Consider the following 24,401-nt stretch of genomic DNA (forward strand, 5'->3'; position numbering starts at 1 on the left):
CGCCAGTGAGCACTGTGAGGCCCTGTCTCAGCCTCTCCCAGAGGCCCAGCTGCCTGTCCACGTGTGCAGGTGTGAGTTGCTGTAGTTCTCTGGCGTTAGACACAAAATTGATTCTTACCCTAGCTAATCTTTTTGATTCTTCCAATGTGCTGCATCTTTAGTGGTTTGTTTTTTATTTCCACTGTCACCCTCACCCCCCCAACCCCCCCCATGGTTGTGGGGGCATGGGCAGTGTTGGACCACACTCGGCAGTGCTCAGGCTTTCTCCTGGCTCTGCTCAGGAGTCACTCCTGGCACTTCTCAAGGGACCATCTACAGTCCCTGCAGGGAGAAAACTGGGATTGCCATATACAAACCTGTGCCTTAGCTCTTCTTACCACTCAGGTCCAATCATAGCTTTTATCTGAGTATTTTTACTGCAGTTCTCTTTCAACCCTGTAAATACAGTCATTGCTTTCTAAAATGTTGCTGTCATCCTTTCACCTAATTATATAATTGACTCTCAGAGAACCAGGAGTTGAGTTCTGGATGCTAGGGGGGATTATAGCAGGCTGTAGGAAATCCAGGATTTCTGCCTTCAGGGTCTGATCTGAGATGGAGAGACAAGTGTTTATAGAGTTAAAAATCAAATATGACGTGGTGGGCTACAGCATGAACAGAGAGGTGTGCTGGGAAAGCGGGCTCAGAGAGACGAATGGTGTTGGCCACTAGTCCTGCCCTCCTTGTAGTCATTCTAACCTGCGCAGCCATCTCACCAGAACAGCGCTAACTCCAGGCTCCTGAGCCATCCACGCGGGGTCTGGGACAGCCAGAGCCCCAGAGTCATTGCAGCCAGGGCTGACCAGGAGGGAAAAAAGGTCAGGGAACAAAGGTTTAAGCCTCCCTTCCCAGCCAGAGAGCTCGGATTGGCCATGCATCCAGCCCTGAGTGTTCCCCTGAATACTGCCAGGAGAGGTTCTGGGCAGATGCAGCAGCTGCTGAGGGCCTGGGTGTGACCCAAACCTCAAGGAGCTGACCAGGGGTCGTCCTGGCCCAGAAAGTGCTCCATTGGTGTCATCTGATGGTGCTCCCCTTGCACCCTGCTGCGTCTGTCAGTTTTACCTACAGCTTCTCCCTCCCCCCAGGTTGATCACCATGCCTGTCTGCAACCCTTCACCTCACCTCTTGTCCCCTAAGACTCTCTCTTGTCCGTTTTCCAAACCCTTCCCCTCCCCTTTAAGGCTTTGGTTGTGATACCCTTTCTCTCTGAAACTCATTGCTGTGGGATTTTCTGCTTTTTAAAAACGTAAGACTCAGGGCTAGAGTGATAGTACAATGTGGAGGGCATTTGCCTTACATGTGATCAATCCGAGTTCAATCCCTGGCATCCCCCGAGCACCACCAGGAGTGATTCCTGAGTGCAGAGCCAGGAATAACCTCTGAGCATTGCTGGGTATGATCCCAAAAAGCCAAAATAATAAAGTAGTAAAAAATACAAACACAAAACTCTTGGGTGAGGGATAATATGGGGATTAGGGTGAGTGCACGGTGACCTGGATTTAATACCTGGCACCACACAGTGTCTGGGCATTCCTGAGTTCAGAGGCCCCTAAGCACTGTTGAATCTCAGCAGAGTGACTGAGCAGTACTGTATCCTCAGGCCCCCGTACTGACAATCACAAATACACACGGCTTGGGAGGCCCCAGAAAGCAAATAGGGCCGGTAGGAGGGTACAGGGGTAAGCCTGCCTTGCATGCAGTCGATCCAAACTGAGTCCCTTGCACCACGGAGGGTCCTCTGAGTGCCACCAGGATCACTGCTGAGCTCAGAAGCAGGAATAGCCCTAGTGTATCACAAAATCCCCAGTGTACAGATACCCTCTGTATCATACAGTTCACTCCTTAACTGTCAGTCCTGTTTGGTTAAGTTTTCCATTCAGTGGCTTAAGAGTTGGCTCTAGTCTGTAAGCCCAGAACGTTAATGTGAATGGCTGCTGCTTGCTATCACGTGCTTGTAGTTATTCCCTCAATAATCTAAAATAGATTCAATCTGAAATTTTCTTCTTTGGTGAGCAAAAAGAATATTTCTATAGAGAGTTTTTATGCAGAGTTGTAGGCCTCCTTGCTTATATTACTCATAGATTGTAAATATTTTGTCATATTTATTTGGTTTTAATTTCAGGAAACTTGAGGTTAGTGCCTTTTGTTCTTCTTTAGATGACATGTGAAAAAGTCCTTGATTTGATGTGCTACATGATACTCCCAATTCAGGATGGAGGCAAATCTCAGGAAGAACCTTCAAAAATAAAGCCCAAATTTAGGAAAGGTATGGTGGTAAGGTTTATGTTTACTCTAAAATAGTTCTAGGAGACCAGGAGATAGTGCAGGGTCAGGCTGCAGTCTGCATGGGCTGACTTCTGTCCAGCCCTCACCCGCATGCCCTGGGCCTGTCACATCTCCAGCTGTGGCCCTGGAATGGTCTTGGAGCTCACTAATGGCACCCTTGGGCTCCGGCATTCTACCAAAAGGCTGGGGTGGCCAGAAATCTCAGAACGGCCCCCAAGCCCCCTGGGCACCACTGGTGGGGCCCCCCTCTCAAAGTGAAATTGCTTTAGATTGGGAAATTGCCAATGTTGGGAAATTCTTTACAGTTCTGCATTAGATAATACCCTATGATTTGCAGGGCTTGGCAAATTGTATAAAAACTTTCTTGACTAAGCTTTTCCTCGGCTCTGATTTCCTACGAGGCTCTGTATATGTCGTCAAGCTCCCTTCGTTTCTTCTAGGAGAACTGGGTTAAGTATGTATTATTTTGAAGGATCTCTTGGCATACCCATCTTTGAGCTGGTTGGTGGAGGGGTCTCCCAGTGGTGCTCAGAGGGGCATGTTGTGCCAGAGATTGAACTTGGGGTCTCACTTCTGCAAATTACTTTTGGTCTATTTTAAGCTTGACCTCATCTGGCACATAGCTTGAAAATCTGTGTAAATGAAGTTGTTCACTAATGACTTTTCACCCTCAAAGTCTGAAAAAAGTAAGCAAATGAAGCCAAAGATAGGAGAAGATGGGAAATAATAAGAGCAAGGATAAATGAAATGTAACACAAAATAAAATTAATAAAGCCAAAAGTTGTTTTGTTTTTGGAAAAGTATTAAAGTTGGTCAAATTCTGATAAGATCAATCAGGAAGAAGATAAACATTACCAATAATGGGAATGAAAGGTAACATCACCATAAATCCTACTGACGTCAAAGGACACAGAGTCTACGTTAAGAATAATTTTATGGCCATAAACTCAATAATTTAGGTGAAAGAGAAAAATTTTTTAAATCACGGCTTGGGGGTTGGAGAAACGGTACAGCAAGGTAGGACACTTGCCTTGCACACAGCGAACCTGGTCCAACCCCCAGCCCCCATATTGGTTCCCCCAGCACTGCCAGGAGTAATTATTGAGTGTGCAGAGCCAGGAGTAACCCTTGAGCACCACTGGGTGTGACTCCAAAACAAAAACAAGCCAGAGAAATCACAGCCTATAAAAACTTCCAGACTTAAAGGAATAGCACGGGAGCTTCAGGAGCGTCCTGCCAGCTTTGCTCCAGAATTAGAGCCTAGTGTTCAAGTTATGCAGTCCCGGGTGCTGTCTGCGTCCTCGCCGTTGTACACGATTCCCAGCCCTGCTGCAGTTTGGCTGGGTGACCCGCAGCAGGTACTGCAGCTTGATACATGGTACAGGCAGCATAGCCTGTGAACGGAGCCCCGGCAGCACATGCCAGCACCACAGCCCTAACTTCTGTACCTCCACAAGGAGTGCCAGCCCACAGCTCACGGAGCAGGGGCATCCCGACTGTCACAGACACTAACATACACGATGTAACAGACAGGAGAAGGAGAGCTGACAGTAACTAAAGCTTTAAAGAAACAAGAGTTGCAATGAAATTAAACTTGGCACCTCTAGAAAACTATAGGTCCAAATGGCTTGATGGGAGAATTCTATAAAATATTTTGGGGGTGGGGAAAACCAATGCAGTACTTGAGAAAATACAGAAAAGGGGGATAGTTTCCAGTTCAGGTTTTGGTTTTTAGTGTTTTTGTTTTGTTTGGAGGATGGGACAGGGGAGTCCACACCGGCAGTGCTCAAAGCTTACTTCTTTATCTATGCTCAGGGATTACCCCTGATGGGTCCAGGACCATATGGAATGCTGTAGACCAAACCTAGGTCAGCCCCCTGCTGTCCTGTTGCTCTGACCCTCCCAATTCACTTTTTAAGGCCCAACATCCCTCTGATAGAAAAACCAAATGAGCATTACAGGGACTGAATGATAAAGGCCGATATTATGTGCATACACACCAGAGTCTACCAAATTAGCAGACTCTGTAAGAGAATGGTTAACATACTGACCATTCTCACTGGGAAAGGAAAGGTGACTTAATATGAGAAAAATCAGTCTTTATAATTTATATTAGCTAATTTGCTGTAAGAATATTGTTTTTATTCTGTTTTTATTTATACCTTCTGTTTTTACTAAATGATTTTTTTTAACAAGGAGCCCGAGAGATGGTACAGGGGCTAGGCACTTGGCTTCGTATGTGGCCAGCCCCCCTTCAATCCTAGCACTGCATATGGTCCCCCGAACACCATTAGAAGTAAGCCCCAAGCATAATCCAGTGTGCCCCAAACAGCCCTCCCCCTCCCCAAATCTTAGCAAATTAGTATTGGAAACTTCCTCAACACCATATTTAATGACGATGAATGCTTTCCCTCCTGAAGTCAGAGGCAGTGCAGGGATACTAGATGCCATGCCCCTATACAGCACATCCAGGATCTTAGCCAGGCAAAACAAAAATCAAAATTCTGTCATATTTGAATACATACAAAAGCCTATGGAATCTCCTGAATTAGTAACAGTAAGAAAACAAAATAACAAATCCAATAAAAGACGTGTGGTGCTGTGCATCGGTCAGGAGACAATAGTTCAGTGCCAATTCTCCCCCCCCCCCCCGAAATATGGCTATTGGATCTGTGTGATCCCAGTCAGAATCCGGCAGATTTATTTTTTAATAGAAATTAATCAGCTGATCCTAAAATTGAAAGATGGGGCCACAGAGATAGAGTGGTCAGGGCACTTGCCGTGCACATGGCCAGCCCAGCTACCGTCCCTGGTCCCTGTAAGGTTCCCCAAACCCTCCAGCAGTGACTGAGCTTATAGCCAGGACTAAGCCTTGAGCACCACCAAGTGTGACCCTGAAACCAAAATTAAAAGGACAATATAAAACAAACATTTTTGAAAACAGATGAACAAAATTGGTGTATACCTTACCTGAAAGCAAAACCCAGATAAAGGGTATAGTAATACAGTACTCGGTTAAGAAATAAAGGAGAATCCAAAAATAAACCTACACAAAATCAAGTAATTTTTTAGTGTGAAAGTGCTAGAGTAATTCAATGGAGAAAAGAGCATTTTCAATAAATGGCACTGGACAAAATGGACTTTCATTTTAAAAGAAAAGCATGGGAGCCGGAGTGATAGTACAGCTGGGAGGACATTTGCCTTGCACAAGGCTGACCTGAGTTTGATCACCAACATTCCATATGTTCCCCGGAGCACTGCCAGGAGTAATTCCTGAGCAATGCCGGGTGTGACCCAAAGATCGAAAAAGGGAATAAATAAAAGGTACCGCAACCCTTTCTAACAGTCTGTGTAAATTAAAGTTGGTCTGTGTCAATTTAAATTTTGCTTAGTCAATTTAAAGTAGACTAAGCAAAAAGCTTAATGATGCTTATTTCAGTTGGAGGGACCGTCAGCCACTGTCAGCTGCCCTCCCTGCCGCCTGGCTAGGGACACTGGGCAACAAGTGCTGATGTGTTTCTGTGTGCACAGCTGAGCCCAGTGGGTATGGCCCCAGAACCAGACGAATTAAAAAGCAGAATTCTAGAAGAGCGCACATCAAGGAAGATGAGTAAATTCCTTCCCAATAAAATTAAAATGCAATCAAAGGATTATGATCAAATGAAAAAAAATCATAGGAGTCTTAGAAAAATTCTCTAGGAAGTGTATCATCAGCAGAAACTTAGCTTCCAAAATTGAGAAAGCCCCTTGAAATTGACAAGAAACAACCATTCTCCCTTAGAAAAATATATATACACATATATATGAACTGGGTTCATAGAAATAGAAGACAGATGACAGAATACTGTTTGCAAAGATTGTCAACTTTTTTTTTTCTTTTTTGGGTCACATCTGGCAATGCTCAGGGGTTACTCCTGGCTCTGCACTCAGGAATTACCCTTGGCAGTGCTCAGGGGACCATATGTGATGCTGAGAATCGAACCTGGGTCAGCTGCATGCAAGGCAAATGCTCTACCCACTGTGCTATCGCTCCAGCCTCTCAGCTTAAAACTTTAAGCTACCATTTCTCGCATATCAGAATATAGAGATGAAAGAGTCATAACAGTGCGAGAGCAATAGTGTAGCAGCTCAGTGGGGTACCTGCCTTGCTCATGGCTAACCAGGGTCTGATTCCCCAGTGTAGAGCCTGGAGTAAGCCCTGAGTATCACCAGTGTGGCACAAAAACAAAAAAAGATGTAATACAAACCAAATGGGAAGGCACACATTGCTCTTAAGTATCAGGAAAGTATACATACTTAGTCATTCTGTAACCAGTTTTATCGGTACCCAGTGGACCATCTCATTTCCTTGGTACATATTATATACCCCAGGTTAGTGTCAGCAACTGGCTAACCAGTGGTGGTGTGCAGACACCTCCCACTGGCCCACAAAAAGTCATTGCTGTTCAACACACAGTGCATGGAACTATATTTCTCACTTAATGATAATCAAATTTTAAAACTATTGCATATTGAGTGGTTTTTATTTCTGCACTTTTTAATGAGTTATAATTTAAAACTGCTATACCTTGTATATCATAATTTTTATTTCTGCCTTGTACTACACAAAATATTCCTATTTTCACTGAACTAGTAGAAAACCAGTGCCCTAGATCAGTAATTTTCAAACTGTGGGTCCTTAACTGCAGGGTCATGAGTTTTAGCCAAAACTGTTTTTGTTTGTTTGTTTTAAATGAAATATATACATAATTGTGTTAGTATTTTGTATGTTTATATAAACATAGAATTCCCATATCAAAGGTATACTTTGTCTCATTATTTACCCTATTGTGACATTAAGAACTTTAAATATAACCATAACAGGAAACATTAAAGTTTCTTTTGAAATCAATTGCTTAAAGTTTTTTGCATCATGTGTAAGAAAATGTATGTAAGAATTGCACTTTAAAGTGAAAAATATTTCAACATTTAAAAAAAAGTGTTCATTTTCACTTTTATAATAGTGAAAAAAATGGAAATTTCAGTGTCTATCATAAAAGAATGACTAAGTCAGAGCCGGAATAATAATACCTACAGTGGGTAGGGCGTTTATCTTGCATGTGGTAGACCTGGATTAGATTCCCAGTACCCAGAAAGGTTCCTCTGAGCCCCATTAGGTGTGATCCCTGAGTGCAGACCAGGAGTAAGTCCTGAGCACTGCTGGCTATGGTCTCCCCACTCCAGCCCCCCCCCCAAAAGAAAGAAATAAAACACTATATAGGGGCTGGAGCAATAGCACAGCAAGTAGGGCGTTTGCCTTGCACTCGGCCGACCCGGGTTCGATCCCCGGCATCCCATATGGTCCCCCAAGCACTGCCAGGAGTAATTCCTGAGTGCAAAGCCAGGAGTAACCCCTGAGCATCGCTGGGTGGACCCAAAAAAAAAAAAAACCACTATATGATTATAATCATTAAGCTAGCACCTCATGTATTGGAGTGATTTACAGGGCACGCATGACACTTAAACAGTAAACTAAAAACATTTCTATGAATAAAAATTTTTGTTAAAATCCTGTAGTAACTTTCTTGTAGCTGAGTGGTGAACACACTAGTATGTGTAACATACTTTTCTGCATAGCTGAAATGTATATTTGAAGCAAATTTAAGGAAGAAGATTGATAAATGAAGTCTAGGCTACTCAAAACCCAGTTTCACCATCACTAAGTATACTCATGGTCTAATTATCTTAGTGTGTTTGGGGGGGAGGGGGTGCGCAGCTGTTTTGCATCAGAGCATTTATTTTCCAGGCTGTTTTCCTTGATAATAACAAGTATATTGTGTACCATTGTTAGGTTCAGATCTGAAGCTTCTGCCTTGTACCAGCAAAGCTATCATGCCATACTGCCTGCATTTAATGTTAGCTTGTTTTAAGGTAAGCATGAAGATGTTTAACTGAAGGGGATTTAATTTTTAGTGTTCTGGTTTGAAATAACTCAAATTGAGAGCCTTGTAAACAAATGTTAAGTTTATTCCTTAACAAAATCACTTGGTTTATAAGAAAAGCACTGGGGCTAAGAAGTAACAATTTTTTTTTCTTTTTGGGCCATACCCAGCAATGCACAGGGGTTTACTCCTGGCTTATGTATTCAGGAATTACTCCTGGTGGTGCTGGGGGTGGTTAGGGGGACCATATGGAATGCTGGGAATCAATCAGGGTCAGCCTGGTGCAAGGCAAACGCCATACCCTCTATACTGTCGCCCTACCCACCCTCCCCTCTGTACTAGCAGAACAAATATTTTTACATAACAACCACCCTAGGCAAAGGGAGAAGGAAATGACCCTTGACCTCAAGAAAACACAAACAATGAGCAAATATGCAAATAATGTTGTGTTCAGTAAATGTTATTGATTATTTTACAAGGCGATTTATTTGTCACAGAAGGGAAGACTAGTACAGTTAGGGTTGTAGAGAGATGACAAGTGCACAGAGTGACGGCATTTAGGCCTGAGCTGGGAAAGGGTGGATCTGAAAAAAAAAACAGACTCTTGGCTGTGGGCAGAGCAGAACCTCAGATGTGAGAGGCGCGAGGCTTCCCAGAGTACGGTGTGCAGCGGGGCCGTGGTGCTGGGTATCCTGGGTAGGGCACTGATTCCCCAGCTGAAGTCACCAGGGGCAGCTGGGAATGACCATCAGCTGTGATCCTGCTCAGGTTCCGCTAACCCTCGTGCCTGTCTCTCCCCAGCTTCAGGCTTTCCTCAGGTCCTGCTCCCACATTGCAGATTTCCTCCTTAGGAGAAATCCCCCAGTTGTATTCTTTTACATAGAACCATTCCACTTTCTCTTCCCCCTCCCCAGTGCAAAGCTGCAGGCCCTGGAGGTAGGCCCAGCCTCATCCTGCCCCACCCCCCGTTCCCAGCGCTATATATATGTATTATATGATACATATATATATAGTATATATGCTTATATACTACAAAAATGTTTTTATATTATATTTTATTTGTGAGAAAATTTAAGTCTTATAATAATATCTTATGAAAAGTTAATTTCTGGTTTTTAATATGATTATACCTAGTTTTTTTTAAATTTTGAAGTAACATGGGTTTATAGGAGTATAAATATTTGTATTGAGGGAAGAGGAATAACATTAACAATATGGCAAATACAAAACTGCCTAGTACACCCACTGCAATTTGTTGACTATTATAATAATGGCTGGAATGAACATAGGCATGTGTTATTTCATGTAGGTTTTTTCTATATTCAGTTATTTTGAATTAAGACATTTATGTGATACTTTGTTTAAGATGTGTAAACTCAGTTATTGTATTAAGCCCCAAGATTTCCTCCAGTTTTGTCCTGCCGGGGGCCCCCCCACCCCCACCCCATCTGTTCCCAGGGAGCATGTGAAGGGGAAGCAGAAGTTTCTCACCTCACCCTGTAGGCTCCTTAGGAAACACCAAGGGTGTTTGGAAGGAACTGTGTTTGCTTCTCCCTTACGGCCTTTATGACATCGGCACTGGCGCATCTCTCGGTGCTGTTGGTGTGGCTGGCGCGCTTCCTTCCTCTGTGAATCTGTCTTGCAGCTCAGAGCCTTCACGGACAGCAGGGACGACATGGCCCTGGGGCACGTCATCGTCCTGCTGCAGCAGGAGTGGCCTCGGGGAGAGAATCTCTTCTTGAAAGCCATCAATAAGATTTGCCAACAAGGAAATTTTCAGTATGAAAACTTTTTCAACTATGTTACAAGTATCCTTTTTCTTTCTGATTTTTCAGAATGAATGCATAATACAAACATGAAACATTCTGGGTAGAAATAAGTTTTCCAAGTTTATAGAAAAGAGAAAGAATGAAAGGTGATTAAAAATGAGACTGTGGGGCTGGAGTGATAGCACAGTGGGTAGGGCGTTTGCCTTGCACACAGCTGACCCAGGTTTGATCCCCATCATCCCATATGGTCCCCTGAGCATTGCCAGGAGTAATTCCTGAGTGCAGAGCCAGGAGTAACCCCTGAGCATCACTGGGTGTGACCCAAAAAGGAGGAAAAAAAAGAGAGAGACTGGCAGTACTCTTGCATTAAAAAGAGAGAGAGAGAGAGAGAGAGAGAGAGAGAGAGAGAGAGAGAGAGACTGTGTCAGGGCTGGAATGATAGTGTAGTACATAGGCATTTGGGCCAACTCCATATCACATGGACCCCAAGCACTGCCAGGAGTAACCGCTGAGCACCACTGGGTGCGACCCAAAAACAACCAAAAATGAGACTGTGGCAACTAATCTTGTGAGAGCCATAAAGGCCTTCCAAGCCCTGTGTGTCTGAAGTGCCCAGGCTGACTGGCCTCAGCACAGGGTAGAGACACTCACTGCCGTCCTTTCTGGGATAGGCTTTGGGGGTCCACCAGGACACAGCCTCACGCTCTTCTCCACGCCCCTTGGCGGTGTTGCCTGCCTCTGCAGCTCTCCCAACAGTAGGGGTCTGTACTTCGTACCGTTTGTTCGGGAGAGACTGAGAGCCAGTGGTACGTGTCCATTTGGTCTCTTTCAGCCCTAGTGCCTAGAGCACAGCTTTCTTACCTTGGGGGCATTATGCAACACCACCACTCATTGTTTCCTTAAGAAAATTAAGATTATGCTTCTAGATCTGTGATTTTGATTGATGTAGTGAACATGTTTGTCTTAATGAGATGGTTTAGCCGTGTGCAGATCTTTATGTTTTTTCTTTTTGGGTCACACCCAGCGATGCTCAGGGGTTACTCTGGGCTCTTCTCTCAAGACTTATTCCTGATTGTGCTTGGGGACCCTATGGATGCTGGGGATCGAACCCGGGTTGGCCATGTGCAAGGCAGAATGCCCTCCACACTGTCCTATCATTCTGGCCCCAGATCATTCATTTGGAATCATACAGATCTGAGTTCTGGTGCCAGTTACTAGTTGCCAATGGACAGAGGTGGCTTCACCCTCAGCGCAGAGGATAGGCTCTGAATTCCCTCGTGGTTAGCCTTACTGTGACCTGCAGATATTGACATGCTGGAGGAATTCGCCTACTTAAGGACTCAGGAAGGTGGAAAGATTCATCTGGAGCTGCTGCCCAACCAAGGGATGCTCATCAAGTAAGCTGCTTATTTTTTTGCTGAGCTTTTGTGTATTTATGTTTATGCATTTCTATTTGTTGCAAAGATTTAATAGAGAGGAAGAAAAACTTAGTCTTTATTTTTTGAGAGTAATTTAAGTCTGGAACTTTTCCAAAAAAAAAAAAGACTAGGCTTCTCCTTAACTATATTTATGCTAAATTGGGGTTATTGCTGTCGTTTTTGAAACTTTCTCAATATACAAACATAACATTCATGGTGTACTTTTCTTTACACAATTTGCGGACTGATTCTATAAATTTCTGATTAGATAGTATACTTTAATTAAGAACAGCTAGATTTGGAAAATTCATTAGGAAGAGCTATGGATTTTATTCATCAACTTGAGTTCAATACTGAAGTGAAAGAAAGCCTCCTAAGCAACCCTCATTGCTTCTGTAGCACAAAGAAAACTCGCCAGTTCTAATGCATCCAGGTGTCGCTTGCCCCAGGCCCGGCGGCCGTGCTTGGGGCTCAGACCCAGGTGTACCTTCCCACACCTAGATGGAGTTTCGTGACCATTTATGATTTTTAAATAGCTCATGACCCTTGCTTCTCCCCTTTAACACTCATCGTAGTTTGGATCTCCCCTCTGTGCTGTAAGTGCTCAGCTTTATTTCCATACTTCCTCCTTTGCGTCCTGCCTACTGAGCTTGTCTGTAAGTCAGTGTTAGAGCCGCTGCAGGAGGCTGTTGCTCAGACTGGAGCCATCTTCCTCCCTGAACTGGGAGGCAAACAGGCTTCCGGTCGCTGAAAGCAGAAGTCCACATCCGACTCTTTAGGACCGTAGAAGTATTGAAAGAGGAAAGTGAGAAATGTTTACTCTGGGTTTCCATAAGCTCAGCCATTTAGTATGCAACAAGTATCTTATGTTTTCTTAAGACCAGGTGCTGTTAGGCACACGCCTTGTCTGACAAGGCCCTCGCTGGTTTGACCTTGACAAAGGTGGGGGTAACCCCAGGGGTAGCCCAGGGTTGCTCTCAGACACCAGGTGTGACCTTTCAGGCCTGCATCACCGGCCAAAACACGGGCCGCCCCACCCTCACTCTGCAGGAGAGTCCGAAGCCCTGCACAGGGCTGGGATGAGCCTGTTTTACAGAAGCTGCTGTGGGATCCATTTTACAGAATGGGAAGGTTGGATTTTTTTTTTCTGCCTTCATTTTATAAGTTTTATAATATCTAGAATAAATCAACAAATGCTGCTTCTAAAAACACGAGGGCACATCAGACTGCTCACCAGGAGACTGAATGTGCTCATCTTTCCATTCACTGTATAGGAACAGTCGGAGAACAATTACATGGTTCAAACTCTTCCCTGTTAGGGGCTGGAGTGATAGCACAGCGGGTAGGGCGTTTGCCTTGCACGAGGCCGACCCGGGTTCAAATCCCAGCATCCCATATGGTCCCCTGAACACCGCCAGGAGTAATTCCTGAGTGCAGAGCCAGGAGTAACCCCTGTGCATTGCCGGGTGTGACCCAAAAAAAAAAAAAGCAAAATCTTCCCTGTTATTGGAGAATGAAGTTGTGTTTTGACTTAGGAACCTGGTAACCCTTTCTGAGTTGAAATTTCTAGGTTTTGAGACTAGATATTCAAACATTGCCCTTAAAAGCTTTTTATGTTTTTTTTGTTTTGTTTTGTTTTTGGGTCACATCTGGCGATGCACAGGGGTTACTCCTGGCTCTGCACTCAGGAATTACTCCTGGCGGTGTTCAGGGGACCATATGGGATGCTGGGATTTGAACCCGGGTCGGCCGCGTGCAAGGCAAACGCCCTACCCGCTATGCTATCACTCCAGCCCCCCCTTAAAAGCTTTTTAGTAACTTCCCCTTAACCTCACGGTAAGGGTTTCTCAGTACAGAGCAGCCTTAATTGAGCTCCTTAGGTAGACCTCAGCTCTGGATGATTCTTGCGCTGTTCAGATGATGCTTGGGAAAGTGTGAGCCAATGGATATATTTTTTAAATTATTTTAACAATTGAATTGCAGACTTTATCATATTGAACTTTCTCTCTTTAACCAGTTTTGATTGACCTGTATAATAATGAGTTTATGTAGGCAAGCCCTGGGACAAGAATAATGAGGGGGTATTGGGCACACAGAAAATATCACTGGAGGGCCGGAGAGATAGTCTAGCAGGTAAGGTAAGCACCTTGCATGGGGCTGACCCGGGCTCCATAGCTGGTACCCCATATGCTCCCCCAAGCCCTGCCAGGAGTGATCCCTGAGTGCAGAGTCAGGAGTAAGCCATGAGCACCAGCAGGTGTGCCCCAAAACCAACTAGCCCAACAATCAAAAACCCAGGAAAGGACTTCTTAGAGAAGCAGGGATGCAGTGAATGCAGTGAGTGCGTTTCTGGGCTCTGGGGGATGATACCATGCTCCCCTCCTTGGCCAAGAAAGTATGTCTTCTAACTCCTCCAAGAGATCTTTTGTACTCTTAGATTGCTTGTTTCATTAATTTGGATGCAGGAATAAAAATAAATGACTAAATGAGGTGCCCTTGTTGGGATTCTCCCAGTCTTCGCTTTGTGTCTCAAGGGTCGTTTGGAACCTGCCTTTTGAATTACTTCTGCCTGACCTGTAGCAGGAATCACCAGCCACATAGCCAAGCTCTGTGATTCAGGTCTGGCTGGACTCCAATTGTGGCCCCACTGTGCATCCTGGAGCCGGCCACACTCCCTGTGTTTCTCAGACATTCTCCTCCTGTGCATTTTCAAGAGCCAACTGTTTCTCTGCTGCTGTTTGCAGGATCAGAGTGATCAGAGTGGATGTGACTAAGATGAAACACTGTCTTTCTTGCACTTGCTCCTGATTGGGTGTATGATGGCTTTCTGTGAAGTGCTCACCCTGCTAATGTACTGAATCTTTGTTGTTTCAGAGTTCTGCAGGCCATGGCTCCCACACCCCCCGCCCCCAGTTCTTCCCAACCTTTCTTGGTCAGACACGTTCCAGCCCCTCTAGAGCTCTGGGAAGGCACTGCAGGCTGGGGTTTGGACTTGAGTGCTGTCAGAGACGGTCACCAAAAGTCCAGAGGCTTCTTTTGGGGACGTGTGGGTGTGAGAGGAGCGGAGAGTGGGGCCCCTCCCCCACAGCCATCAGTCGCCTTCCGTCGGCCTCTTCCTCCGTGTCCGCTTTTCCCACCGACTCCCAGTGGGATGAGCTGGGGACCCAGACGCCTCTGGACACAAGGGGCCACTCGCTTCTCCCAGGCCAAGGACCAGGCTCTGGCCAGGGCCTGGGAGCCGAAGGCGTCTGTCCGCTCTGCTTCCGTCCTGTGCGTTCTCTCTGGAGTGTGGTTCTGCAGTGCAGGGCGCGTCGGTGTGGGTGTTTGAATGCCACTGTTTGCTGTTTCTTAAAGGCCTTCTAGCCCTCCCACGGGGTTGCTGCGGCAGGAATTCTTACCTGTGCTTCAGCCCAGCATGCAGACTGCCGACAGGTACCGAGTGGGGAACCCCGCTCACAGTGTGCTGTCCGTCCACATGTCCTGCCGCCCATGGTTTCAGCTCTTTGTTCCTCAGTGCTCTTTTTCATGCTTTATTTATTTGTTTAATTTGTTCCACATTCCTTGGCAAACCATCTGGTTGTAATATTATAACATTTCTTTTTTTTTTTCCATAAGTTGCCAGTGTTTTTGTGTTCAATTTAAAAATCATTATGGATCTGGAAAAAAGCTATTTAAAACTGTATTAGATTAAGTGCACATTAGATTAGGCACTAAACTAGGATTCGCTTTTAATTAAACAGAGGCATTTTGCCATACATACTTCAGGATGTTGACATTTAAGTTAGTTTTCACTCTCAGTTTTCACTGTCCATAATACTAGTCAGTATTGACGCTGTGGCCTAATCAGGGTCAGCACTGTAGTTTCCTGTGCTCAAGTCTGTTTTCTCTGACCTGACCTTCTGAGTTGAAGATGGCTGGTGGGCCAGACTGTCACTGGCTGACTATCCTGTTCTGAAACCTCAGAAGCAACAGGGCTCAGGCCTCCCATATGTGAGGCTCTGGGTCTCACCCTCTTCCACAAAAAGAAAAAGCCCCCCAGGAAACCAAGTCTTTTCACGCACGCCGAGTGCAGGCTGTCCGGAGCCGTGTTCTACGTTCTGCTCCTGTTTTCTAGTCTTAATGGGGAATTGTCTGCAAATGCCAGTAGTGTTTGTTGGGTCCCCGGGCTTGCTGTCCTTGGGCTGCAGTCCTGACCCAGAGGAGCCCAGGGCAGTCTGCATCTGCCCAGTGGGACCCCTGGTCCCAGCCTCCCTGCAGCCCTCTCCCGAGTTCACAGTTGGACTCGACTGGAAACACAGCCACCGATCCCCCACAGTCCATGAGTGTTAGCAGGCCTGGGTTCTAATGACTTCCTCTTGCGCTGCCACTTCCTGACTTGTGTTGTTTTTATCATCCATGATAACACAAGTTAAAAAAAAACACAAACACACCAAGACACACCAGTTAGTTTCACCAACGTATTGTTTTGGCCAGCATGTACGCACCTTGCTTTAGACCCTGTGCTGGCAGCAACCGGGAGCGGAGGTCCAGGCTGTCGTCGGTATGGGCCACCAGGTTACTCAGCTCCTTTACTGAAGCTCTTGGTGGGACCCTTGAGCTGCACAAGACTTCTTTTCTTTCTTCAGTGTGCTGCCATAAGTGGCCAGGATTCCCCCCATGTTTCCCAGCCTTGGAGCACAGATTTGGAGCGCTCCTAACCCTCCATAGACCCACAGGGACCCGCCGGCCACTGTCTGGCCTTCGTGGTCCTGCTCCTCGCTTCCCCCCCACCCCGTGCCACTATCAGGACCCCCAAGTCCTCCTGCTGCTCCCGTGGAGTCTAGGTGGGCTCAGCACCCGGGCACTGGCGCCGTGCCCCCTCAGAGCAGGGCTGCAGGGGCCCAGACACTGACGTGTGCGGCCCGTTGTTGAGCATGGAAGATGTCCCTTCTTCGCTTTAAGTCTGAGGAGGAGTCATGAGGTTTGAAGAGGGTACGGGCTGTCGGGGCTTTTCTTTTATTCATTATTCGATCACACCTAGGCTTGAGGCAGGCTTCACTCCTCTCCCAGAGCTCTGGCTGGTGCTGCAGGCGCTAACCCAGGTCATCTGTCTCCTGTCCCACCCTCAGGCACCACACGGTCACGCGGGGCATCACCAAGGGCGTGAAGGAGGACTTCCGCCTGGCCATGGAGCGCCAGGTGTCCCGCTGCGGGGAGAACCTGATGGTGGTGCTGCACAGGTTCTGCATCAATGAGAAGATCCTGCTGCTCCAGACACTGGCCTAGCGCTTCCCGCCAGCCCAGCACCCAGTGTCAGAGTCGGCGCCAGCAGGCCCTGGTGAACATGCTTCCCGAGAATCTGAAAAGCCAGTTCTATTTTTAAGAGTCTTTTTCTTTTTGTAATTTTTGTAAAATAACCCATTTTGTAAATAAAAATTATCCTAAATTGGGAAATTTGAAACATTTGTTTTAATTCTTACAAATGAACAGGGACACATCTTCCTTTAGAAAGACCCCCTGAGATAGAGAATTGTCCATAGTTTGGGATAAATATCACATGTCAACATGAGACTAGACTTTTTCATTTGAGAAATTTCACTACAAAAATACTGTTACGCCAAAGTGAACTTCCAGCAGGTGGACATCTGCAGAACAGCCAGGAGTGATGGCAGTGGGGGACTGGCCAGTGGGCGCCAGGTGAGCTGCCTGTGCTGTCTGCTTTGTCGGCTCCCCGGCACATCCATCTTTCTGTGCCTCGTGCTCACTTTGGGAAGATTGGAGCGTTTCCCTCCAATGCTGCAGACTCCAGAAGACTCAGTACCTCACCCATCAACGTGTCCAACCTGTCTTAACCCTTAGGGGTTTTGTGAAATTTTTATTGCTATTTCTGAAATCTATCAGGTAAATATCAAAGATTTCTAAGGGCTATTGAAAATTTAGACTTTAGTTGTTCACTTACCTTGCACAAAAAGTCTTAGAAGTCCTTCTAAAGACTTCTTTTGCTTATTTTTTGTGGGGAGGGAGGCTACACCCAGTGGTGCTCAGGGGTTATTCCTGGCTCTGCACTCAGGAATTATTCCTGGTGGTGCTTGGGGACCATATGGGATGCTGGGATTGCACCTGGGCCAGCTGTGTGCAAGACAAACATTCTGCTCGCTGTACTATATAGCACCAGCCCCCTAAAGACCTTTTTTTGAAGTAAAATTATAAAGTGGTTTAAGAAATAAATATCTGACCTCAGAAAACATTTCACCTAGTGTGTTTTAAAACATCTGTCAATGTAATGTGACTTTATTTTACTACACATAGGACATTGTGTTGTGCGATTTGGGATTTTGTCGTCCCCCCCTTTTTGGAGGCAGTGACAGGATTTGCATGCTTCGCTGTGGTGCTCCCGAGGAGTTACATACTTAAGTTGTGCTTCACATGCTTGGTTGTGGTGTGCTGCACATCCCACACTTAGTTGTGGCTCCAGAAACCCCAGGTGGCAGTGCTCAGCGTGTGGGGTGGTGCTGGGGAGAAAACATGGCGGGTACTCTATCATTGACTAACCCCCAGTCCCCATCATGTTTTTATCATGAAATATGTGATCTTTTAGTACATGGGCCAGGGCTGTAGCTCAGTGATCGAGTACATATCTTTCATGTGGAAGGTTTCAGTTCAATCCCCAGCACCACAGAAAATTAAAGAAGTAGCACTTATCAAAACAAAACTTGCTACTAAATGTGCATATAAGTACAAGATAAAAGATTCTGTGGGGTCCGAGGGTGCTTAGTGGGCTGGAGCCCCTGCTTTGCCTGTAGGAGGCCACGGGCCCCCAAGCAGTCAGGCGGAGCCTCACATAAAAAGTCGTAAAGAAGACCAGTATTTTGCATGTTCATGATTCAGTGGTGCCATCCTGTGAAGGACTGTAGTGAAGTCATACCATGCAGATGGTTTGTGGACATCATAATCTCATCAGCCCCAGCAGTGCAGGCAGTTCAGCCCTCATCCCTTTGGTGAGTCGGGCTCACTGCAGCGGCCAGAACTGACCAGAGAGGTCCCTGAGGGTGTGGGAGAGCACTAGCAGTGAAGTGTTTGGTCCCTCAGAGTGCTAGCAGTGACCCCTGAGCAGAGTCAGGGGGAAACCCTAACCACTGCCCAGTGTGGCACAAAAACAGCCCAAAGAGGTCCTGAGCTCAGTCTGAGGGCAGCTACTTTGGGAAGTTCTCACTGGAACTCCTTCCTCTCTGTAAGAGAAAACTTCCACCCAAAACTTTTCCTCGAGGACCTGAGGTCACTTCAAAATGCACCCGTCCAGAGGGGTCGGGGCCTGGCTCCAGGGATGTCTCAATTCAGTTGACACCAGTGCCTCCTGCCATAAATCAACAATTTGAGGATTCCCATCACCTAGTGACCTCTTCTGCAGTTAAGCCCATTGCAATAGTCTTCCTGAACAAAGCCTCCATCACCAGTTCATAGTCTTTTTCCATCTCTGACCGATGATTTTCAGCCTGATCCCAGCAGTCACTTCTGGAGCCCAGAATTTGAGTAGATAGGGGTGCTAGTTTGCAAGCCAACATTTTGGAATCAAATATCAAAAGTAAAATCTTCGTCTATCCAATTGGAAGGTTGTAATTACATACAAAAGCAAAATACGAGAACAGGAAAAGAATGTATTTCTACAGAGATGGCCCCCCACTTGGGACAGCAGAGGATGCTTGTTTCTGGACATGGGTAGGCAAGCTGTCTAGACAGTGAGATTTTTGGATACAATTTCACAAAGAACAGCCAGCAAGATGATTGTGTCTTTTGTTTATTGCAGGAAGTTATCATGCACAGAAAAAGTGTTATGAGGCAGGGGACATTTATGACATCACACAAACGTCTAGCATTTCTGTTATCTTGGAATTTGGAAATGCATGCAGCTGGAAGAGAAACAATGTTTTGGAACTAATACCCAACTGTTCACCAAAAGAAAAATGTTGACTTGCGTAAGCTGCTGAAAACATGTTACACAAATGCACAAATAAGAAACACCACTACCTAATTCCAGAGCTTGAACAAGTAGTTCAAGCTCTTGTTTGAACTACTTGTTCAAACAAGTAGTTTGAACAAGTACCACTACAAGTAGTGGTAGCTCTGTTGGAAATCCCCAAAGCTAGATGCACATTCAAAGCTGCATTGTTAACAGGGTCACGGCCTCCGGAGTGCGTTATTAGTACATCCAAAGATTTACTCCTAATTGTTCATAATGGTTTCAGAGATACTTTTCTGAAATGTTTTGTTAAACTGGACCAAGATCTCCCCAGAGAAATGACACGAAGACAAGTTGTGATGCAGTAAGCAAAGGGCCTTTATTGGCTAGCTCATCCAGCTCACCAACACCGTGGCAGCCTTCTCGGAACAAGCGGCCCCAAGTCTCAAAAGTGAGGGGCTTTATACCATAGCTTTATGTAACAGGACTTTCCACGGACCACTCTTTTGGCCACAGTCTGAGGCCACTACTTGTACTTAGCTGACGGTTGTAAGTTGGAGTTACATAAGGGTTGCATAAGAGTTATATAAGGGTTATAATAGGGGGTGCATCTGATTGGTACCCCTTAGTTGACCTCACCATGACTATGTCATTTAGAGAAAATCATGATTCAATTCCAGGTATCTGTACTCAGTTCCAGAAATTCTGGAACCAAAACCTAGACCTAGCTTCAGGCTTCTTTATGAGCCTGTCATGGCATGCCTTTGCTTCTCTATCTCTCAATTTGCTGTTACAAAAGTTTCTCGAAATCTATTTATCTTCCTGTTTATTTGGAAAACAATTATATTAAAAGAAAAATTAAAACTAGTGCACTTTTCATTGTCTTTTATTATGTCAAAGGAAAAGGTATTTCTGATGTGTTCAATTAACTTACCTAGTCATTATCAGTCATCTTCAAACAAGCATAAAGAAAAAGTGAAAAAAAAACACCTAGTTTGATGAATTTCATTTAAACTGATAATTCTTTGCTAGCAGCTGGGTCACAGTCACTGTCACTGTCATCCCATCCCGTTGTTCATCGATTTGCTCGAGTGGGCACCAGTAATGTCTCCATTGTGAGACTTGTTACTGTTTTTGGCATATCAAATATGCCACGGGTAGCTTGCCAGGCTCTGCCATGCAGGCGAGATACTTTCGGTAGCTTGCCTGGCTCTCCAAGAGGGGTGGAAGAATCGAATCATGGTCAGCGGAGTGCAAGGCAAACACTCTACCCACTGTGCTATTGCTCCAGCTAGGCAGCTGGGTTACGACTTGAATAGAGCAGCAGAGTGCAGTCTTACTTAACTGTAAATGGGGTTTATGTAGACATTACCCCAAAGAATCAATTACATCTGAGTACTTTTTGCTTTATTACTTACAATAACCTCCCCATAGAGACAAAACAAGCAAATAGTATCGAACATTGACTAATCTTGGCTAATAAAGCTCAGATTATGGAGAGGTGGTAAGGGGACTGGCAGGCATCAGGTGACACAGGGACAAGTGTCATCCCTCCAGAGTTTGTTATTAGTACATCCAGTTGTTACACCTAATTGTTCATAATGGTTGGGATGAGGGCTCTTGGCAGTGAGACACAGTGAGTATACATCAGAATCACGACAGTATTCAAGCTACCATAGCCATTTGACCTAAACTAGAACTTGAAATTTTAAAAAGCTCAACTTGCCATGGTCCTGTTGGCTGACCTCCCCAGGGCCATTTCGAACTGGGCCCCTGGCCTGACACTCAGTCGAGCCCCTGCAGAGACCTTCCTAGTCAGCATAGCCCCGGCCTGATGGGCCCAGATTAGAGGCCCCTGGAGCCTGGGAGGCATGAAAAGGCGGCTCTGGCTGACACACACAAGAGGCCCATTTGCTGAATTGACCTGAACGAGGGGCTCTGTACCCCAATGTTCTGCTCTGCGGCTTTGCTGCTGAGGGCTGGGAGAGCTCAGTACAACCAGAATACTGAGCACAGAGAGAAAGCACCAGTCTCCTTAGTTTCCACCCTTGCGCAGCTGCTTCCACGAGTATTTAGATGTGCCTGCCATGGGAAATCTAACAGCACCTCAGTACTAACAAAACTACCAGCACTGGGGGCCAGAGGGAAGTTCAGCTGGAAGCGCACTTACCTTCACATAGCTAGCCGGGCTCAGTCCTCGGCACTCCACATGGTCCCTCGGGCCTGCCAGGAGTGATTCCAGAGCACCACTGGGTATGGCCCCCAAACAAACCAAAACCACCATCATCTTTTTGCTTTATTCTTTATTTAGTGCCTATGTAGGAGGCACGATGTTCACGCCAGAAAGAATATGCATATAAACAAGGCATAGTTCACAGTCTAGTGTGGAAATCTAGGCACGTACACAGTGACTATCGTACAAGGCAGAGAGAGTGAGCAATGCCACAGGGTTGGTACAACTGTAAAACCCAGAGGAAGAAATTGCATTCTAGGGTGTGCATAAGAGATTCAAAAAGGTCCCTTGGAAATGGAGGGTTGACAATGACAGGTCAACGTAGGAGAATATTGAAGTAACCCAGGAAGCCCACTGGTCACCTGCTGGTAGTGAACTGGGCAGTGTAAGCCTTGCTGGAATCTGGTAAACTGCGGAACTAAGCAGTGGGGTGGGGGTGGCGGGAGCCAGAGGCAGGCAGGGCTCAGTGGGGCGCTTATGTCAGCTAACTTCAGGGGGGTTGTTGTTTTGAAAGGTGATCTGATCCAAGTTCTACTTTATACAGTTTAGCCTGGTGGAAATGGTGACTTTCCACAAGAAGAGATTAAGGGAAAGGAGACCAATTTAGAAGGAAGAGAAGCTGAACTAGACTAGCAGGTGGTGACAGAGATTGCAGAAGTACCGGGGAGAAGGGAACAGGATTTTGATGTGGCAGTGACTCACAGTGGCACTTAGGGGAGGTAAGAAGAGTGAAGACACGATGGTTCCACGCCTACAACAGAATGGTCCTCTCCAAGGGCCAGGAAGGCCTGAGGACGACGGGAAGTGGACAGGAGAGGGGAGCTGGAGGCTGCACACACGGGGCCAGGGCCGAGAGACCGGAAGGGCAGCCATGCAGTATCGGCAGCTGAAGCCAGGGAGTCACTCAGGCGAGGGTGGGAGTGTCAGGGTTTCCTAAAACGGGGGATTCTCACAGGAAATTTACAGATGCAGCACGTGAAAAGTGCTGCTGCTCTTTCTGCCTTCTATCTTCCTTCCAAGAAACCTCTTTCAGTTCTGAGACATGAGCAGGTGCCTCCACGGGGAAGGTCTTTTTTAAACAGACTTACTCCAAGAAGTTTTCCAACTTTCCATTATCATTTCTTTTGAAAGAGTTTAGTACAGTGAGTTTTCTCGTGGTTTCAGAAAAGCCATTGATGTACCCCACCTCGCTGCATCTACAAGCTGGCACAGACCCCTGTGGCCCTCGTTTCCCAGAAAGGTCCAGGCTTGCCAAGCATCTGATGTGGCAGGAGCCAGCAGCCCTCCAGTGGGCTTCCTCTGCTCCAACTCAACACAGAGAAAGACAAGACTGATGGGGAACAGACAAATGACAAAGTAACAGCTGCTGTAGTGTAATAACAGTAGTAGATAACTAAAGTAAGAGTGGTACAAAAACACAGTATCGTAAACTTTTTTCACAAGTGATAAAAAGGAGAAAATGACTTCTGTTATAAAGGCATTTTTTTGGCCCCATCAATGCTTTCCAGATCTGCTCAAATGTTCTTGAAACAGCTGCAAGTAACCAAAAATATAATAACATATTACTACATTCAATAATCTTTATAGTCAGTTACCATGAAAATGGTTTTCTTGCTGGGCATGTAAACACGTAGAAAAGCAGTGTGCAGGAAAATAAGATCAAAAGGAATTAGATCTTAGTTTTATCCATCAGATATTCCCTTTAGAAAAGTTAATGGAATAAAATTCCAATGATTCCATTTACACAAGAGATGGAATAAAAAGACAATTACTGCCCAAATACATCGGTCCCAGGTACACAGGCAGAGTCTGAGAACCACGTCACCATGGATCCTCCCAATCACGTGGCAACGCACATCCTGTCAAGGTCACAGAAAGGCTCGTGGAGGCTGCTCAGCTCCCCCAGACCACAATCTCCCAGCAGCGCTCCCAGCAGCTGCCTCAGATCTTCAGGAAGATCTTCTTCTTGTACAGGGCGTAGGCAATGAGCACCCAGACCGCGGTGGCCACGATGTTCTGGGTCAGGTGCTCCCTGTGCGACTGGCTGTCCTCCAGCTTCCACTGGAAGGGAAAGTAGTTTGCAAACACCTCATGGCCAACATACACCAGAATAGAATTCATTCCTGTGGAGAAACCAGAAATCAGCTTTCAGAGCCACATTCAGTCAGCTACTCAATTCCTGAAATTTGACTCAGCTCAGAGAAAACAACAGAAATTCCACAACAATGCTTACAATATTATTACTTACAGCTGCTTACAATATTATTGGCTATTGCAAAAATAAAGTAGTGCTTAGATTTTAGAAATAATTAGACTATGTATTTTATAGCATAACTTATTTAAACTAATCCAAGAGGTAATCCTAATTGATTAACTTCTATTTTCTAGACAAAACACCTGAGGTCCAAAGACTGTAACATTACTGGAATGGGCTGAAAGGAATCTCTGAATGGTCTAGCGCCCACTCTTTAGGCAGGGCTGCCGGCCACCCATTCCATTTATGTCTTGGTGTTTCTAATACATGCGTTTGGTCAAGCACTGGCATTAGAAGCTCCATCCCTCCTTCTGAGGCTTAGGAACTGGACGGCACGTGCTGAGGTTCTGATTCTCCCCAGCTGGCTACTGCCTGTTGGGGAGAGGATGTATGAAACCCATCCCTTTAGATGGGGACTTCAGAACCAGGTTGGTAACACCCCAGCTTACTAGACAGGGCTTTCTCTCTGCCTGTTTCAGAATCAGGCAACCAGGGCTGGCCCCCGGCCCTGCATCAGCGTGGGCTCACCTCGGTCACCGTCATCA

At 45.8% G+C, this 24,401-nt stretch overlaps 2 protein-coding genes across 5 annotated transcripts in view; one reads left to right on the forward strand and one right to left on the reverse strand.

Moving 5' to 3' along the window:
- Window positions 1-22,634, forward strand: part of INTS10 (integrator complex subunit 10) — a 35,508-nt gene extending 12,874 nt beyond the window's left edge. For 2 of the 4 annotated variants that reach the window (XM_055143719.1, XM_055143729.1), the window contains exons 13-18: window positions 2,197-2,305; window positions 8,156-8,235; window positions 9,892-10,054; window positions 11,319-11,412; window positions 14,788-14,865; window positions 16,542-22,634. In XM_055143719.1, the coding sequence (XP_054999694.1) occupies window positions 2,197-2,305; window positions 8,156-8,235; window positions 9,892-10,054; window positions 11,319-11,412; window positions 14,788-14,865; window positions 16,542-16,698 (681 nt within the window). In that variant the 3' untranslated portion in view covers window positions 16,699-22,634. The remainder of the gene's footprint in view (window positions 1-2,196; window positions 2,306-8,155; window positions 8,236-9,891; window positions 10,055-11,318; window positions 11,413-14,787; window positions 14,866-16,541) is intronic. The other 2 variants (XM_055143725.1, XM_055143733.1) reach the window with 2 other exon arrangements.
- The window catches only part of HGSNAT (heparan-alpha-glucosaminide N-acetyltransferase), a 37,309-nt gene continuing 34,563 nt past the window's right edge, over window positions 21,656-24,401 (reverse strand). Inside the window, exon 18 of the mRNA XM_055143737.1 lies at window positions 21,656-23,725. Within this exon, the coding sequence (XP_054999712.1) occupies window positions 23,544-23,725 (182 nt within the window). The 3' untranslated portion in view covers window positions 21,656-23,543. The remainder of the gene's footprint in view (window positions 23,726-24,401) is intronic.

Source organism: Sorex araneus, chromosome 1 (assembly GCF_027595985.1).
Source record: "Sorex araneus isolate mSorAra2 chromosome 1, mSorAra2.pri, whole genome shotgun sequence".
NCBI classification, from domain to species: domain Eukaryota; kingdom Metazoa; phylum Chordata; class Mammalia; order Eulipotyphla; family Soricidae; genus Sorex; species Sorex araneus.